Raw genomic sequence first — 18,303 nt, forward strand, 5'->3', positions numbered from 1 at the left:
AAATGTGTATGCATGGAAAAACAAGTACCCCTAAAAATACTATTGTTTAACAATTTCAAAATATCTGCAAATAATCAATAAAATATAAATATTCTGTTGCTTTATATCACGATATTGTACTGATTTGCAATCTTGAATTTCGTAGCTACTTTGTTTCACATTGAATTACTAATACCATCACTAAAAATAACGAAATAACCAGAATGTACGGGCTAAATTATTGTTATCACCTTTTATTCAACATCTTTAAACGAAAGCACAGTCAAAAGGACGCAATAAATTGTGATTGGCCAGTGACTGTTAACCCGACTTGCTCAACGCTCATTTATGCGTAACTGGGACCAGTCATGTTTCGACAATTCGACACCAGACATATTACTGGTTGCAGCGCGGAGGCGGAGACTCGGCTTTACGATTTCCATTGGCTTACGGCATCCAATGGCCGACCAAGCCACACCTTCTCTCTTTGTGAATGGTATATTTATGCGCGCATATGGAGAATATTCATGATTACCCAAATCTGATTGGTCTACACGACATTTTCTCTCACCAATGCGAAGCAACATCAATGTGTTCTCGGCAGACTCAGCAAGAAACGACTACACAACTTCTATCAAAATCATATTTATTAAATTATAATGACAAAACCGTTGTTACAAAAGGTTCGATATAATAGGGACTATGTAACAATCCTATTACAAAGTACATAGGCTACTAGTACGCAAAAAATATTTTTTAAAAAGGCTTCTCAGTTATCCAGCATCAAATAGGACATTTTTTAATTGTTTTGCTATATTTTAATATTTAGTAAATTTCTATAGCACTTCTATAATGTGTCATTGGTGTGACAAGACAATTATTATTTACATAGCGCTAAATGAATCATATTAATATCATAATAGTTTGTATTTATAATTTAAAGCAATAAACACCACATTTGTTAAACAGTAAAATATATCTGTTCGGATACAAGGTAAAAAGGTTTTGTCAGGTAAGTTAAAAATATGCTTACTGTGGTAGCATCTTAATTAACTGGTTTAAATCACATATTATTTAATATGATGAATGCACCAGAATAAGACATGTTACACCCAAAATTGTAAAATTTGACCAATGTTTTACATAGTGTAGGGTAATATCAAATGTAGTGTAACAGAACTTTTTGACAAACATCATACAAATGTTATGAATAATAAAAAAAGAAATACCACACAAGACATAATAGTGTCTTAACCCAAGTCATATGGGTTGACCAGTATTGAAAAATAGCATTGGACTTAATACATTGTGCATTGGCTGATGTCCTTTTCAGAACCTGATAAGCAAATACATATTTGCATTCTATTACACTTAACGACAGCCATTCTTCCACAAAAATATAAATATGCATACTTTTCAAACTAACTGAGAGGCCGTCCTCATAAACTGACTTCATGGCACACTTCTATAATTAATTAAATTACAACTTTTTTTCAACAAACTGCTTCCCAATTTCCTTTTAATAATTTAATTATAACTTCAAGACAAAAAATAGTTGACTTATTTCAGAATTGACCATTTGATCTGCTCCTTCGCTGACTGCAACACCTAAAAAATAAAAAATAAGATTAAAAATGGATAATGTGACAGACCATGATTCTACATATATGAAATTTAAGGTGTCCTGCAGAGTGAAATTAGATGTGTTTTTAATAATTTTATAAAATATGATTTTCAGGTTTATTGTGTATTTTTGTGTAAAATAACGAATTAAGGCACCATTTAATTGATTTATTTTCTCAAGTTTTACATTATTTGCATAATGAACAGCGTAATTAAATAAAATGTCATTTTAATTCCTTCAAATTTCTCGAGGTGTTTTTTCTCAAGGACAACCCTTCTCAAAACACTCGGATAAGTTTCTCATTACGGCCACAGGGTGGCGCATGAAGACCGCAATATGACTCCTACCCCTCATCAGCGCTTCAATTCAAGTTCAGTTTTTGTATCCCGGATTGTCTTAGGAAAGACGTATTTCTAATTAGAACAATTTACAATCATTGTAACCATTTCTACTTATTTGCAAAACTGAATACAGCATCTTTCTCATGCACATGCACAGCTCAGCACAGTTAACTTATGCATTCATGCACTTACATTCGAAGTGATAGCCAGTTTGCCAGTGATGTGCTGTAAGGGTTAAAGGTTAGTGACAAGGTTACGAATGAGCGTGCAATTAGCACAGATGTTAATGAAGGTTAGATTTAGATATTTCAAAAGTTATGTAAGACAGTCTGACTACCACAGAACATTTACAGAATTAATGTGTTTGGATGCTTTTGTGTCTTCTGTGTGTAAAGGTGTATTTGTGTGTTCTGTACCTGTGCCACACTCTGTTCTGATAATGGGCTGTCATCTGCCTGTAAAACAATCAAGAGTGCAGAAAAAGAAAATGACAAACTAAACCAACATACAGCACACGGCAACCAACTAAAACAGACATCGTGCAAGACGCTTCTAACTGTTATTGTGTAGTCATGTGGGGGTGAAACACAAAGCCAATTTTGACCAATTATTATCATCAGCAATAGTTACAAATGCATCAATTATCTAAAATAAGTGTCGTACACATACACACGTGTATACTATAGCGTCAGATTTTATGACCCATCAGTCAGCAGTCTGAGGTCTGTTAAACTGCGATCATGCTGTTGAGTGTCTGTGAGCATAACTCATGTGAATCACGGTTCCCCACTCCACAGCAAAAGGTTTACGGTCGGCCGTCAGGGAGCGCAACGAGACGTTTGCTTAATATTTATTGGCTGCTTCAGTTACAGCTGTTCCTCTTTTGAGCCTCGAATACACCCGCGCACGCCATGCAGTTACCTGCCCGCTCTCTCACCCGCTTCTTCTTCTCAATAAATGGGTGGGGGAGGGGCTACAAGAGCTGGCGTTTCTCTCCTTGGCCCTCCACGTTCCCAATGATGTAATCAAAAAGGACAAAGCCAAACGCTTGCTCTGACACACACTGACAGGGCGAGAGAGGGGATGTTTAGTGAAATAGTGTCTATATACGTCACTAATACGTTTCGGAAACAACTGACTATGTGAATGCAAAACTCTAATTAAATAAAAATAATAATAATTGCATTTAATTTCATCGAATGGTACGGATTACACTAGTCCTGCTAGTTATTCACATTTAATCCATAATAAAGGAATCAAAAACTACACTTTTGGGATAAAAAGGGCAACTTCCTGTCACAATACAATGATGTGCTGAGGAAATCATTCAAACAGGAAACAGAAGATCTGGCTATAAAAGACTTTGCTGACTTGCTGTTGTGTCTGTGACCCGTCTCTTGTGTATCATAAGGCTCAAAAACATGCAATCAGCAAAACTTTTAAAAGCAAAGAAAGTATACAATGCGAGAACTGTCAGCATATTATTTAATGAAACATATTGTTCCTCTAGTCTCTTACCCTGTAGTTGACCTTCTCAATGACCTGTTGGGGGTCACTCTCCAAAATCACTCTGCGAACAAATTGAAGAGCATCATACATCCACATTATCATAAATGTTGAATACGTATGATATGGTTTTGTTTTTAATGCTATGAATACGTCGATTTTTTTAAGTGTCCACATGTATGCAACCCAAATAAATGAACATTACTCAAGAATGGGTATTTACCCTCCATCAATGATTTCATCCACTACCAGGAACACCCCGTCCATATTATCCAGCAGAGTCCTTTTCTCCACACTCTTTCTGTTAGAGGAGAACCACAAATCTCACATTTAAATGGTGTTTTAACATATGGGTGAAGATTGCCCTTGCTTGCACTGCTAGGGTTCTTATAAACACCATCAAACATACACAAGGTGGTGTTTAGCAAACCGGATGGCAAGAATGTGTCATTTCTGCTGTGCCTCCACCAGTTTCTATGGTTACCAGCAAACCTTGCATGATAAGAATTCAGGGAATTCTGACCATAGACACAGCATACGTCAGTATATTGAATGGTCCCATACTGTCCTATGAACATATATAAGTAAACAAAAGCACAATCACTTTTATAATAGTTTCTGTGGAGTACCAAAACTTATGCCAAGACTAACTATCGGAATACAAAGTACTTGAGATGCTTTTGTACTCCATCAAAATCAGTTAAACGTTATTGTGCTTGTTATAGAAATACCCTGTTTATTCAGCTCCCACGTTCATTCGTATGTTTTTATAGTCAATGTGGTATCTATGTTTGTCTATTATTAAGACATCAAACTACATGAACTGCCAATAAGCAGCCAGAATAATGTCATTAAACTGCTCTTAAAATGATAGTTCACCCAAAAAATGAAAATCCAGTCATCATTTACTCACCCTAATTTGAAGACTGTTGGTAACCGAACAAGGGCGCTACATTGACTTGCATTGATTCTGTGTCTACACAATAGAAGTGAATGGGTACCGCCATTATTTGGTTACCAATATTCTTCAAAATATCTCCTTTTGTGTTCTGCAGAAGAAAGAAAGTCATAAATGTTTGAAATGACATGAGGGTGAGCAAATTATGATAGAATTGTCATTCCCGTTAAGGTAATAGTTTGCAAAAAAAATACAATTCTCTCATTATTTATTTATGTTCTTCCAAACAAAAAGGAAAGATTGTGGAAGAAATGGAGACACTGACAGCCTTATTCCTTATTTTACTTAAAGTGCATGTTTATGTTTTTCACAACCTCTTTTAGACACTATTGCGGTACAGTAGGGGCCGTTTGCATAAACTGCTTAGACTAGTCTTAGAAGTTAGTCATCTAATTTTTTTCTTCAAGACTGGTTATACCTTTTTTAAATCAGTTACATAAAAAGGTAGATTGGGCTAACTGAAATATGAAAAGTAAGACTGATTAGCCCTAACTAATTGCTAGTCAGTGAGAATAGTTGTTAAGACGCTGTCTTAAATTAGCGGCTAAGTTTAAGCAACTGGGCATTGTCAATCCTACAGTTTTGGAATGTCATTAAGATCATCGCAGTAAAAGATTTAAATTGATTTCTTGTTAAACCAACCTTTGAAATATATTTCTGTGAATATAGTAGTATACACTCACCGTAACATCTGACTGAGAGAGTCAAACAAGCAATTTAACACAGCCATCAGCATGAGCTGAAATCAAAACATAAGAGAAAAGAGAGAAACCAAAAATGATTTTAATCTGCATCACTGTATACAAACTAAAAGTATCAAATATCTAATGGCTGATCAGTATCACAACTCTCCATAATAAACTATATGAGTCTCCATAATAAACTAGTATGAGTTTGCACATGAAAATTAAATAACACAACCTATGGCTGCATTAAGGAGAACACATCAACCAATCACAGGCCAGCTCATCTGTACAGAGGACTTACCTCATTCTCCTGGGGGCTGCCAACCACATAGAAGAACAAGTCTACACTGCTCTTGTAGACTATTGTCATTCCCTCTAGGAAGGCAATCTCATCTGTATACAGAAAAAGGAATTCAAAAACATTAATTTGTGAATAAATTATTAAAATTTGCATTTAATTGTATCTATAATAGCAATACATGCTTAAAGGTGCTGTGTAATTTTTTGGAGGATCTATTGACAGAAATGCAATATAATCTACATAACATAAACATGTCTTCAGAGGTGAATAAAGATCTTACATAATGAAGCGTTATGTTTTTAATACCTTAGAATGAGCTATTTCTATCTACATACACCCCTTACATGGAATTCGCCATTTTGTTTCTACAGTAGCCCTAAACGGACAAACTGCTCAACAGAGCGCGTTTCGTAAATACGTTTTCTCCTTCGGCAAAAAAGCGAAAACGTGACAACATCTCAGTTCTGTGAGAGCCATCATAGTGCTTCGAAAGCGAGGGAAGGAGAGAGCCGTTGGTTGCAATTCGCAACCTCACCACTAGATGCCACTAAATGACATACACTGGACCTTTAAAAGCCCCCAAACGAAGATAATTTAAAGACATTGTATTATTGTGCCAGATGAGAGCATTGATTAAATGATGTGCATACTGAGTTCTTCTCACAGTCAAGATAATTTGTTATAAGAAAAAAAAGAGTGTGGCTGCTATTTATTTAAAGTCCCCGTGAACCAGAAGTTGCGGTCGTTTTTACTTCCGTATTCTGACACATTTACGAGTGAAAAGGAATTTCAAAAGGGAAAATTAGAGGGTGTGGCTTGATTGATTGGATGTGTACAAACAGCAGTTGCATTGAATTTGAAATGAAATTGGCAGCAGACTAACAGTTGAAGGGGAGGAGTTAACGGATGCTCCGGCCAAGCCGTCTAATTTACGTCATTTGAGATAGATAGGCATTTCAGGGCGGAAGTGCATTTTCAGATTTTAACTGAAGATTATGAAGGTACATGAATTTTAAAAAGAAAATGACCCACATTGATAAGCTATTTACTATAAACGCTGCAATATTTCATGAAAAAATAAGAATTGTCATTTTTTATTTCACTGGGACTTTAATATATACTGCACTATATGACAGTCAGTACAATACAATGGGCCAATGAGTACAGCCCATATAGGATCCGTTGCAGGTTTTGTAAAAATTCTCTTTTATATGTTGGAAAAGCTGATTACAGGTCAGACATTTTTTTTGTCGATTACTGAACTTTACATATTAAGCATGTCTCTACATCAGGCCGGACGCTATCTTTAACTCTATTTAACTCAAACAAACAGCAATACATTCATTCTTAACAGAGAAATGAAAACTATGGTCAAAAACAGAAGAAATCTGACCAGGCCAGACAGTTTCACCTTTCACCGGTTTCAACTTTTAGTGACAGATAGAGGTGTGTATTATGACCATATTAACATAGCAAACACTTAAACAGGTAAACTGATCAGGGTGGCTTTATCGCCCTGGTGTCATACACCTTCACCCCACAGGGCAAGTGACATAAACATTTGTTAATTCTGTACAGCTTCCCCACCCTGTTTCTCGGTAATCTGACCTATAGGACCCGGAGGAACCTTGCAAATGTAACCAAGACCCACTGTAACGTAGATATGAAGTCTGTTTTATTTTAGGATGCTGCATGAGATATTTAGAACCTGACCCGAATCAGCACAATTCAATCTTTGTATGCTCGGCTCAATGAAAAAGAGAAAGTATGAGTATTGGTTAATAAAGTGGGTTCATCTTAATAATGTAAAACTTACTGTCAGCCTTATGGGTTTTGTTGAAGACGTTCTTTTCAAAATTCTTCTGCTCTTTCACGGAGGGGTAGAGTTCAAGATCATAGTACTGAAATTGCAAAGGCATCACATTTTATAGCATATTCGTGGTGATTTAAAATGCATTACCCATTTTCCATATTTTCGTGCCTATTTTCTTGTTTTAGAATGACTTAGTGGCACAGATCCTCATTCTTGCATAGTTTTATTTTAACCTGTTTTTTTTTCCAGACTCAGAATGAGCTTTATTACAAACAATTGTTGTGGTTTCAAGAACTCAGAGTACTCACATACAGTTCTAACACACCTTCCTGAAATTGTCAAATGAACATAAAGACCTGGATTATCTGGCTAAAGTGTGTTAAATTATATCTCAAATTAAACTCTGCAGGAATGTGGATTTACAGTGGAATGTCTAAAGAATGAAGTATTATGGTTTCTTTAGATAATTTACTGATCGTTGCTGCCATCAGTTTTAATAAATGATTTAACCTTTATTAACAAATAGAAAATATGTTGCATGCAATACTTCATCAATTGTACACGGCTGTGCAACCCAAATGTCTAGAGGAATTTTCTCTGTTTCACCAAAGAAAAGAAATAATAAAGGAGGATACACTTCTCGCTTTATGCACCTTTGAAAGTAGTTTGTTTCCATCGTTGTCTAAGATGAAGATGGCCTTTACTGTGTATAGTGATGGTTCCTGATTAAAAACACATTCGTGAGCATTCAGCATTAGTAAGGTTTTTGTTTGCATATTTGACAAAAATACAGTACAATCTCTACAATGGATCTGTTGTGAGCATACAGAGGCCATTAAACTAACATCACGATGTAGACAATGTAGACAAAGGCAATGAAAAGAGAAGATCCAGACAGACAGTGCTGCTTGTTGGCTTTCTGGCTCCACTCCAACGTCTGGGTCCGTCCGGGCCAAAGTTCTGTCATGCACTGACTACCACTGATCCAGAGCCTGAGTGTATCACAGAACTTGGGCCAGGTGAACGGGGTGGCTCTTTAGATCATCCGGTTAAAAATTATGGAAAAGGATCCTGTCTGTCATTGTATGTTTTGTAAAATGGTTTGTCTGTCTCGATACACACCTTCGGGATAAGGTAACTCCACCCTAGATAAACGGTGATACCTGTGTTAACTTCTGTTTACTGGACATACATAATGCACTAAAAATCCACGCTGTAAAAGTTTATAAAAAGTTGTCTTTCAACCAGTTAACTAGTGTAATGTGTAAAATAGTGTAATTAACTCATCCTTCTTTTAAGACAATTAAGCATGATGGCTGTAATATAGTAACCATATTTTACCAACATGGTTTAGGTATAGTTACTAGACTTTAACTGCAGTAAAATTCGTGTTAATTTTATGCATAAAAAGCAGTGCTACAATACCTTTGCAACTGCTACCGAATTAACCATTTGTAGTTGGAGTAGATTTTGTTTATATAGGTCAAGGCATAAAACAATTAAAACGGTCTGATCTAGCCCAAGTGTCCACCTGTGGAATCAATCACGCGCACCATCCAGACGGCGCGCGCTCCACTCGAGACGCGCACCGCGGACGTGGCATCCACGTCCCACTCTGAAAAGCCACATCTTCCACTAGTAGACGGAAAAAACTTTCAGAGCAAACTGCGAGTGGAGAATAGATATGAGCCATTCAGAGCAAGTGAAATTGGCCAAATTCCCATCCGTACGCTTCAACGAATCATGCGTTTATAATCCGCGTGGCATATTCATAAATGTTAGTTTTGGTTTACATAAATTTGCGTTTGTTTAGCGAAGAAATCCGATCGAGTTCTGGCAACAACGACTTAGCTTTCGCGAGACCAAATGCATGCATGAGCTATGCATGATACCAGATAATTCAGCACATTTACCGTAGTTTAGAATTGCAGTATGTCTTATAATATTGTTCCAAGTTAGCACGCTAAGCCGTACATTATAATAAAGCGCATATATTTGCTGTTGAAAACGCATTTTACCGGAAATTCAAAGACGTAAACTGCTAGCAAAGCGACACGATCTAGTCTTTCAAAGTGACAGTGAGTAAAACACATTAAAAATAGAGACTGAATAATACATATATCCTACCAGTGCCGCGCAGTCCATGGTGGTAGCTCAGTGTTGACGTGGACAGCTTTGAGCTGTCATTACAGTAGCGCTCCAGAAATCCTCTGACTCACAGGGGGCGGATCTGCAACTGCAGCCACACAGCCGCCATGATGGCTCAATGGCAGGAGCCACAATGGCGGCTATGCCAGCGTACCGGTTGGGAAAATCTTTTTAATGAAGATAAACACAGAGATATAATATAAAAGTGTAATAAATTTAGATGTACGAAATTATAAATAGCATAGTGTTAAATATAAATCTTTTGTTTGAAAAATCTTGGATGTTTTGGGTGTTCACTTTCTGGTGTATTTTGTTGTAATCCGTTTTAGAGAGAAACATTCGTTACTGCCATGTATGTAATGTACCAACAGGAAATGTAATAATAGAGTAATTTAGATAAGGCTGCTGTATGCAAATAAATTTCATAAATTTGCCTGCCCGCATGAGGTAAATCCGAATAGTTACAGAGTGGAGGAGTGACCCGTAAGAATCGTCACTTGCAATAGGCTGGCCACTGCGGCAACTTATTTGATTGACAGGATGCAACCACTTCCCTGCGCGAGGGAGGGGGGACGTTGGAAAGATCAAGGCTTACGTCCTAAACTCACAACCTACCGTAAATACACTTTTAGTACAGTTTAACAGTACAGTAAAAAATACATCATAAACAGAATAGTATACACTCTGTTGAAGAACAAAACAGCTAGGGCTCCCCCCCACAAAAAAACAACAACATAACTACCATAAATATTTGAAGTGTTGGAAAAATGGACAGTGCCTTTTCCCAAACAATGACACATGGGGCGAGCATGAGCTGTCTTGTCGAAAGAAAACCGAAAGTCAAAACACGTCATTTAGGGCGGACCACTCACTTGTGCCCTATAAATACACACGCACTCTATTACAGTGCATGCATTAGTGTGATTCATATCATCCACAAGATAAACCTGCTCTCGCCAGTTTCTAGTGACTACTAGAACTTTCTCTCCTAGATAAGGTAAACAAAACGTTTATTACCACATTTATTATTAAAAATAATAATAAGATAATTTGAATTCTTATATTATGCGAACTGTTTTCTATTCTGTTGAGTCTATTATACAATATTTATACGCCGTTTCTATGGAAGCAGCAATCACGTATGTTTAAATAATTTATATTTTACCACCTTAAAGATACTAATACCCTAAGGTAGGCTAATGAAGGTATTAATTTAGTTTCTCGTGGTGACAAAAAATAGTGCTGCTGACTGTGATGTGCAAGTTTGTTTCACTCATCCTTGTGATCTTGATCTTAATGTAACGTACAGCTTCACTGTACGTCTTTGTCTGTTTGTGGCCGAAATGCCTGACCCTAGCAAGACATGGAACCCTGTTTATTTCATAGAAAATGTTTTGATTGCGTCATGAAGTGACTCAGTGTCCCAGTGTCCATTGCCCTGTTTTTAAGAAATACATAAGTTGGTCAGCTGTAAAGATCGGTGTTTATGATCATTGTGCGTTTGCAAACCAAGATAACGTTCTCATTTTCAGTGTTTCCCTGCACATTTTGACTTACCTACCCACACCTTAATGAACTAAAGTTTGTTCAGACATGTTTGGCGTTTCGTGTTGTGGTCTTGTAAATGTGGCATCCTTAATTCAAAGCTGTATCTTTTTTGTCTGTTTCAGGATTTTCACACAGAATTGTCCAAGACAGATTTCTTAACAAAAAAAGACGTTTAAAGAAAGAACAACTTAGTCATTATAAAAAAACTTGCATATTCCATTTAAATTAGACTTTACACCTTTCACTGGTTTGGGCCATGCTGGACCTGAAGAAGTACTTCACAGATGGCCTGATCCAGGTGGCTATTCTTCTCAGTCTGGCCGGGATGCGTGTGGACGTGGATCCTTACCTGCCTCCTCTTGGCAGAATCCTAGTGGGCCCTAGTTCAGCCGTAACACAGACTCAATTCCATAACCTTCGGAACATGGTGGATGAATATCATCTACACCCAAAGAGCGTGGATCTAGATGGGTTCTTCACAGCCCGCAGGCTATTGAGTTGGGTACGCTCCTTGGATCATCTGCAGGTGCCAGTAGCGGAGTTGGAAGCCTGGTTGGTCTACACAGAGCCTGATAATGGAGTGTCCATTCCATCTCAGATGGGTTTCCTTGAGGATGGTGGTCTAGAAGATGTGGAGGACCCCTCAGAGCTAAGCATGAGGTTGGGCGGAGGAGAATTGGGATATGATGTAGGAGAGGATGACACCTTTGGAGCTGTGGGACATATGTCAAGAAGTCTTACTCATCCAGACCAAGATGAAGTCATTAAAGAGGTAAGCTGTAGTTTTACAAGATTTAACAAACAGCTGGAAAAGATTTTCTCTTGCCTGTTAATGTCAAACCTGTATTGCGGTTTCTTACATAATAGTTCAGATATTTGGGGATGGGAAGTTGTTGCTACCAACAGCAAGTGTGTTTCTGTGTCATGTACAGTATTTATTTTACAGCCTTTAAAAGATGTTTAATGTCTCCGTTACTGTTAACACGTGCAACACACCTATTTCACATTTGTTTAACTTATATAAGCTTGAATAAGTTCCCATTTTTATCTTTAATTCAAGCACATTTCTCAAGAAAAATGACTTTATTGACAACGGTCGTTACGTGGTTTATGATTTCCTCCTAAGTTGAACTCCTAGAAATGTAGGAAGTGTTTTACCTTTGGATCTTCAGATTAGGAGTTGAGTTCATAAAACTAAAATTACAGTAAGGTTCCTAGATGTAAGTAAACACAAAAGGGAAGAAATTACACCTTGAATGACAACATGCATATGATAGTTTACGCAGTAAACGAACATAAGTATCCAAAATGAAATGGATACTTAATGAGATCTTTTTAGCTCAAGGTCGAATTGAACATTTCATTAAGTCTCCTGCGTCCCCTGAGAAAAAGACCCAGAAATCTCACCAATGTCTTCATTACAGTTTCAGAAAAGATGCCAACAATGTCTCAGCTTCAGCTCAGATTTGCCAGGTCTGTAATTAAAAGTCAATAGTATTAAACATTTTTCATCACATGCAAGATTTGAATCCAGATTTTTTCAACTAGATTTTGTACATTAATGTAATGTAATCTATTTTAAAAACTCCTAATGCTATTTCAAAATGGTCTAATTTGTTTCTATTTTTGTTTCTACATTATTTCGCAATTTTAGGAGAAACATCTGAGTTGATATAACTGAGAGCTCAATCAAATCTCCTGAGCTATGAAAAAGCAAACTCAGAGCAATACAAATTTCCTTTGGGTAGCTAAACCATAAACAAATTGTTCATGCTAATTCCAGTTCTAAAAACACACACCCAAACAACACTGGCATGTAACCAGTCATAATCTTGTCCGGATATGCTGGGCGGTTTGTTATTGAGCCAGACAGATGTCTGTGTCCCTGTTTTTGCCCAGAGGAACTGTACAGCTGAGTGTTAAGCAACCTCAAACATTTGATATGACTCTAGGACGGAAAGCTTGACTGGGTTTCCCCTTCGTTTGTTATTTAACATTAACATGTTGCATAGTGGTTGTTGTATAGTACACCGTCCATAAGAGGCTACTGAGACACAGAAAATTCTGGGCAATATGTGATCTGTGTGTGCTAGCATGGTAGATAAGTTTTTACATTGTATATACTGTAATGAACGATTATGAGCTCCTGAAATGAGCATGGACATAACAGCAAATATATTGAATTTATATATTAAACTGATTTTTATAAAACATACATATTTTCGCCTTCTGTGTTCATGCATGAATGATATAGCTAGGGGAATTTTAAAAGGATACAGTATGTAATACTTTGGGTTTCTGAAGTGGTGCTGTTAATGTTCAAACAAGTCACGCACGCACACACACATGTATGTTTTATTATCTCCGTGGGGTCAGTCCATAGGCGTAATGAGTTGTATACTGTATATTTTATCCCCTACCCCTAACCAACCCCTAAACCTAAAGATCGTAGAAAACCTTTTGCATTTCTAGATTTTCAAAAATTATCATTCTGTACAATTTATAAGCTTTTGTGCCCGTGGGGACCTCAATTTGGTCCCCACAGTGACACGAGTCCCCATGAGTTGGTGTGCATCCAGGTTTAGGTCCCCACTAACATATAAAAACCAAGTCCACACACACACTTATAGATCGTCTGGAACCTACTGACCGAATTTCCCTTTTGAGTTAGGAGCCTGTACTTAGAAACAGTTGCCATGTGTTGTCAAGTTCCCGCACGTCCAGATCAGATTTGACAGCTTTCCATGCACATGATCCACATGGCTATTTCTGAACCAAGGGCCGACTTGTTTCTTAATGTAGTATGTACATAATGCTGCATTTTTGGCCCTATGGCACATTTGACCTCTGGGTGACCTCAGACAATCCATGGTGTTATTGGATCTGACTGTTTACATTTTTCAATGTAAACATATGAATACATATTGTGACATATGAAGACACTGATGGTTGAATTCTATTTCCATGATTATGAGACAATTAGTTTATATTTGGTGTACGATTTTACCTCAGCATGTGACTAAGAAAAGTTGTGAACCACAGATATCAAAAACCCCCTCCTCATATTACTGTAATTCTACCAAGGTCACCTGTACCTGACCGTGCAGGCCAGAGGTTTGACGCAGATATGCCCAAGCATGTGCTCGCTTGGCGTCCACATCACCGGCTTGTTTTGTAATAGGAGAAGTCAAGCACATTTGCTTTCGCAATGCTGTTTACCGGCTTACTGGGCAAGCATCTGGGACTCAACAGACAGTGTGTATAGACATTGTTTACTGCTTCACAGTCAAAGGTCCCTAACCGCAACCCAGGTTGGCTTGGGTTGTGATTCCCCTAATACTAAAAAACACACAAATCAACTGCCTCGCTTGCCACATGAATCACAGCGGTCTCAGGAAGCTAGGGGAACTTCCAATAACAAATACACAGAGGAACAAGAGACTAATCGCATTCAATAATCCCACTCTAGAACAGGGAAAGTGACATATTGTATTTTTTGTATTTGCAGGAGGGAGATGGTATGTCTGTACTATGGGAACAGGAACATCATCAGGACCAGGTGGAAAGTGCAGGAACCCAACCTCTCCAGCTGTTTAATGAGGAAGAGGAGGATTTCATGATGGATGGCTGGAGAAATGCAAATCCGTTTCACGACCAGATGTTTGAAGAGAATGCACAGGTATGATGGCCTATATCCACAATGAGACATCAGATACGTTTATAAATTAGATGTGAAATGTACATTTAGACTTCTTAAATAATTTAAACCAAGCACTCACCCTAAACATAAAAAAGGGCCATTTGGTACTTTTAATATTAGTTTAAGCATAATGTGAAAGTACTCAACGGTCATATTTGTATAGAACAGTGTATTGGAGAGTCTGTTTGCATAGATATATGCACATTGAGTACTGAATTTGTGCTGGTATTGATCTCCAAATACACCCAAACGTTTAGAGCAATTATTTTTATTCACAACTAAAGGCGTGTTAAAACATTTCGACTCTAAACAAGGCTAGACTAATAAAGGTAGCTTATTGTCCTAAATACAAAAGTTTTGTGCTAGAGTGATATGAGATTTATTAAAGCGTTTCCTTAAGCTCACTCAAGGTTGTTTTTCAGTTGTCAGGTGTAAGAGAGGACACTTCTCTTTCCATTGAAGAGTGCTTGCGTCTCATCGATACCAACTTGCTTTCAGGAGAGGATACAGAGGTATGGACATTGTTGAAATTGCAAAAGGCAGTAATGTTTTTATAGCGTAATTTGTCAGGAAACTCTGCACCCAAGTCAATGTACAGTAAGGTTGCATTTGTTAATATTAGTAAATGCATTAGCTAACACAAACTAACAATGACCAATGTAGTTTTTCAGCATTTAATAATATTTGTTAATCTAAGTTAAAGTGATAGTTCACCCAAAAATGAAAATTCTGTCATCATAAATTACTTTGTTCTGATGAACACAGAGAAAGATATTTGGAAGAATGTTAGCAATTTTCACTTTTTATTGATTGCCATAGTAGGAAAAAATTCAATGGTAGTCCAAGGTGCCCCAGAACTGTTTGTGTTTCTAAATTCTTCAAAATATCTCACTTTGTGTTCAACAGAACAAAACAAAAAAATATTTTCCTACTATGGTAGTGGATGATCTCACAGAACTGAAAATTGCTAACGTTCTTACAAATATCTTTGTGTTTAACAGAACAAAGAAATTTATATAGGTTTGAAACAACCTGAGGGTGAGTAAATGATGACAGAATTTTCATTTTTGAGTGAACTATCCCTTTAATACCAGTACAATTGTTGTTAGTTTATTGCGCATTGTAAAGTTAAAAGCTGCAACTTTTGATTTAAAAAATGTATTAGTAAATGCTGAAATTAACAGGAACTTACACCCTATCTACACCGGATCCCATGCGCGCGACAAAAGAACCCATTATAATTTTGTCCACAATGGATGTGACAAATGCCTTGTTCTTAGAAGGTTTGTCGGGTCGTGCCGCTTGCGTCTGATGCACGGTGTAAGAGTAATAAATGCTGCAATGTTAACAAATATATCCTTATTGTAAAGTTTTAAAACAACAAAAATGTGCATATGTTTTCTGAACCACTGCTGTAATAATACGTTGTTAATGCCCAAAAGGACGTTAGTTTTTCCAAACATTTTTAAAAGTCCAACATTTTTCTTATTTCAGTTGCCAGGACCTGATGCACAGAATGTAGAAGAACATGCACTTCAGTTTCAGAGGCCCCTTATCTCTCCTTTATTGCCCGAACAGAATTCCACATTCAGCTTAGAGCAACAATGGCAAGATGTTTTGGCCATTATGGAGTCACAGGTAGCCAATGGCAACCGTCTTCCTTTTAGGCCCCAAATTGCTTTCATGCCACGTTTCATTGTTCTGGTAGTCAGTAGGTTTTAACTTATTTTTTTCTTCCCAGGATATGGATACAACTGAAACAATAGACAATTCTCACCACAATATCAGTGAATCAAACAGGAATATTGGATCCGTGGAAAACTTTGTACATCAGGATGTCAGCCTTCACCAAGCAACTCTACCAAGATCCAGTGAAGGTCTTGACACAAACAGCATCGCCATGGAAGAAACCCGCTGTATTAACAATCCCTCAGTGGAAAACACCAGCTTTGAAATGTCTTCTAATGTAAACTGCCTTTTTGAAGACTCTGATATTGTAGATCTCCTCCTAACCCCTGGGATTAATAGTTCAGGAAGCAGTAACTACCTACCATGTTCATTGTTTGACCAACAAAACCTGTCATTTAGTCATTTAGATCCTCTGCTGGAAGAAGCCATGCTTAATGAAACTGGTCTAATGGATTTGGCTTCTGGTGAATTTAACCAAGCTCAAATCCCCCAATTTGAAGAGCACAAGCAAGCCGATTCAGACTCTGGTTTATCTCTGGACTATAGCCAAAGTCCCAGTTCTCCCAGTGGGTCTGAATCTTCTAGCTCCTCATCTTCGTGCCCTTCATCACCCTCCAGCCCACTTCCCAATTTGATACCTGAAGAAGGGGCCGTGGGGTTCACCCACATCAAGGAAGAAGAGGAGGAAGGGGCGATTGGTGGCTTCATGCTAGAAGAAACCAAAATGTCTCATACATGTTTTTTGGAAGCCAAGCAGTTCCATAATCTCCCCTGGCTTGAGCACGTTGGACACGATCACACCTACAACCAGCCTCGCACCTCCGTCCAGAAGAAATCTCCAAAGCACTTTTTTGATGACCCCCTAATGAAGCTTGAACAGCTCTCCAATCGGGATGAGAAACGCGCACGTGCGCTGAACATCCCGTTCCCCAATGAATTTATCATAAACCTGCCCGTTGAAGAGTTCAATCAGCTACTATCGAAAAATCATCTTACCGGCACACAGCTCACGCTTATCAGAGAGATCCGCCGCAGGGGTAAAAACAAAATGGCCGCTCAGAACTGCAGACGCAGGAAGCTGGATGTTTTGGTGGGATTGGAGCAAAGCGTGGACGGCCTGCGACGCCGTCGCACCAGGCTACTCCGAGAAAACGCTGAGGTCTGTCGCTCGGTCAGAGAAATGAAGCAACGTCTGAACACCTTGTATCAAGAGGTGTGTGAGAGAATGAGGGAGGAACAGGGATCGCTCTGCTCAGACTACGGCTTCGGCTTGGAGGAAGATGATAACGGCCCAGTTGGACTTGTTTCGCGTAGATCCGATTCACACTCCAGACGCAAACTTAGTAAGAGAAGAAAAGAAAAGAAGTGAGGTGATGTTTGTTAGTCCGAGTGATGGACAAGATGAAAACAGGCTCAGGGGAAATGCTCTCTGCTGTCAGGTCTACCTGCTGGTTTTTCACAGCTCAAAGGGTTGGAGAATTCTCAGGAACCCAAGTATTCAAACATGCCAGCCACTAATCGTCAAAGATCAAGTTGCTTGGGACAAAACTTTGGCTTTGTGCCTTAACATGGCTCATACCCGGTGAATACAGTTCGTTCCCTAATAACAATTTGCTTGGTTTGCAACATTATTTTAAAAGAAAATATACCGTGTGATTATTCTCTTGATTTGCTTTGTACAAGAAAAGTCATTTTTCAAGCAAAGCAAACAATTTCATAAGTTTGAGCTGTCCGGTTTATTGAGTTACTGTAAAGAAAAGAGAGTTGTACATATGTGAAAAGACCAGTTCTGATTCCATTGATATTGTAAATTACTTTTTTTTAATTAAATTGTTTAATATTTTGCAGTGAATTGTTCTTGGTGACAATCTGGGATTGTTCTCTTTTGTTTTAATTAAAAGCTATTTATTGTCCCGTGTCTTCTAATGCGTTAATTCATAAGTCTACACTCAAATCCACAACACAACCTTACGCGAAAAGCACTATTTTTTTCATACATGGCCACAGGTA

At 37.9% G+C, this 18,303-nt stretch overlaps 2 protein-coding genes across 3 annotated transcripts; one reads left to right on the plus strand and one right to left on the minus strand.

The window, feature by feature from the left end:
- Positions 1-616: 616 nt before the first annotated feature.
- Positions 617-9,447, minus strand: copz2 (COPI coat complex subunit zeta 2). 2 transcript variants are annotated; one of them, XM_057347181.1, is made up of 10 exons: positions 9,336-9,447; positions 7,862-7,930; positions 7,212-7,296; positions 5,396-5,487; positions 5,092-5,147; positions 3,674-3,751; positions 3,463-3,514; positions 2,361-2,399; positions 2,137-2,169; positions 617-1,587 (listed from the first exon to the last, which is right to left on the minus strand). In XM_057347181.1, the coding sequence occupies exons 1-10, from the start codon at positions 9,351-9,353 to the stop codon at positions 1,540-1,542; spliced, it is 570 nt and encodes a 189-aa protein (XP_057203164.1). In that variant the 5' UTR covers positions 9,354-9,447; the 3' UTR covers positions 617-1,539. The 2 variants fall into 2 exon arrangements, with proteins under 2 accessions (XP_057203164.1, XP_057203165.1); XM_057347182.1 differs by lacking the exon at positions 2,137-2,169.
- An 810-nt stretch (positions 9,448-10,257) lies between these two features.
- Positions 10,258-18,206, plus strand: nfe2l1a (nfe2 like bZIP transcription factor 1a). The gene is made up of 6 exons (XM_057345681.1): positions 10,258-10,353; positions 11,027-11,676; positions 14,413-14,583; positions 15,027-15,116; positions 16,099-16,242; positions 16,346-18,206. Exons 2-6 carry the CDS (start codon positions 11,161-11,163, stop codon positions 17,660-17,662), a joined length of 2,238 nt encoding a protein of 745 aa, XP_057201664.1. The 5' UTR covers positions 10,258-10,353; positions 11,027-11,160; the 3' UTR covers positions 17,663-18,206.
- The last annotated feature ends 97 nt before the right edge of the window (positions 18,207-18,303 follow it).

Source organism: Triplophysa rosa, linkage group LG11 (genome assembly GCF_024868665.1).
Source record: "Triplophysa rosa linkage group LG11, Trosa_1v2, whole genome shotgun sequence".
In the NCBI taxonomy this organism is placed as follows: Eukaryota; Metazoa; Chordata; class Actinopteri; order Cypriniformes; family Nemacheilidae; genus Triplophysa; species Triplophysa rosa.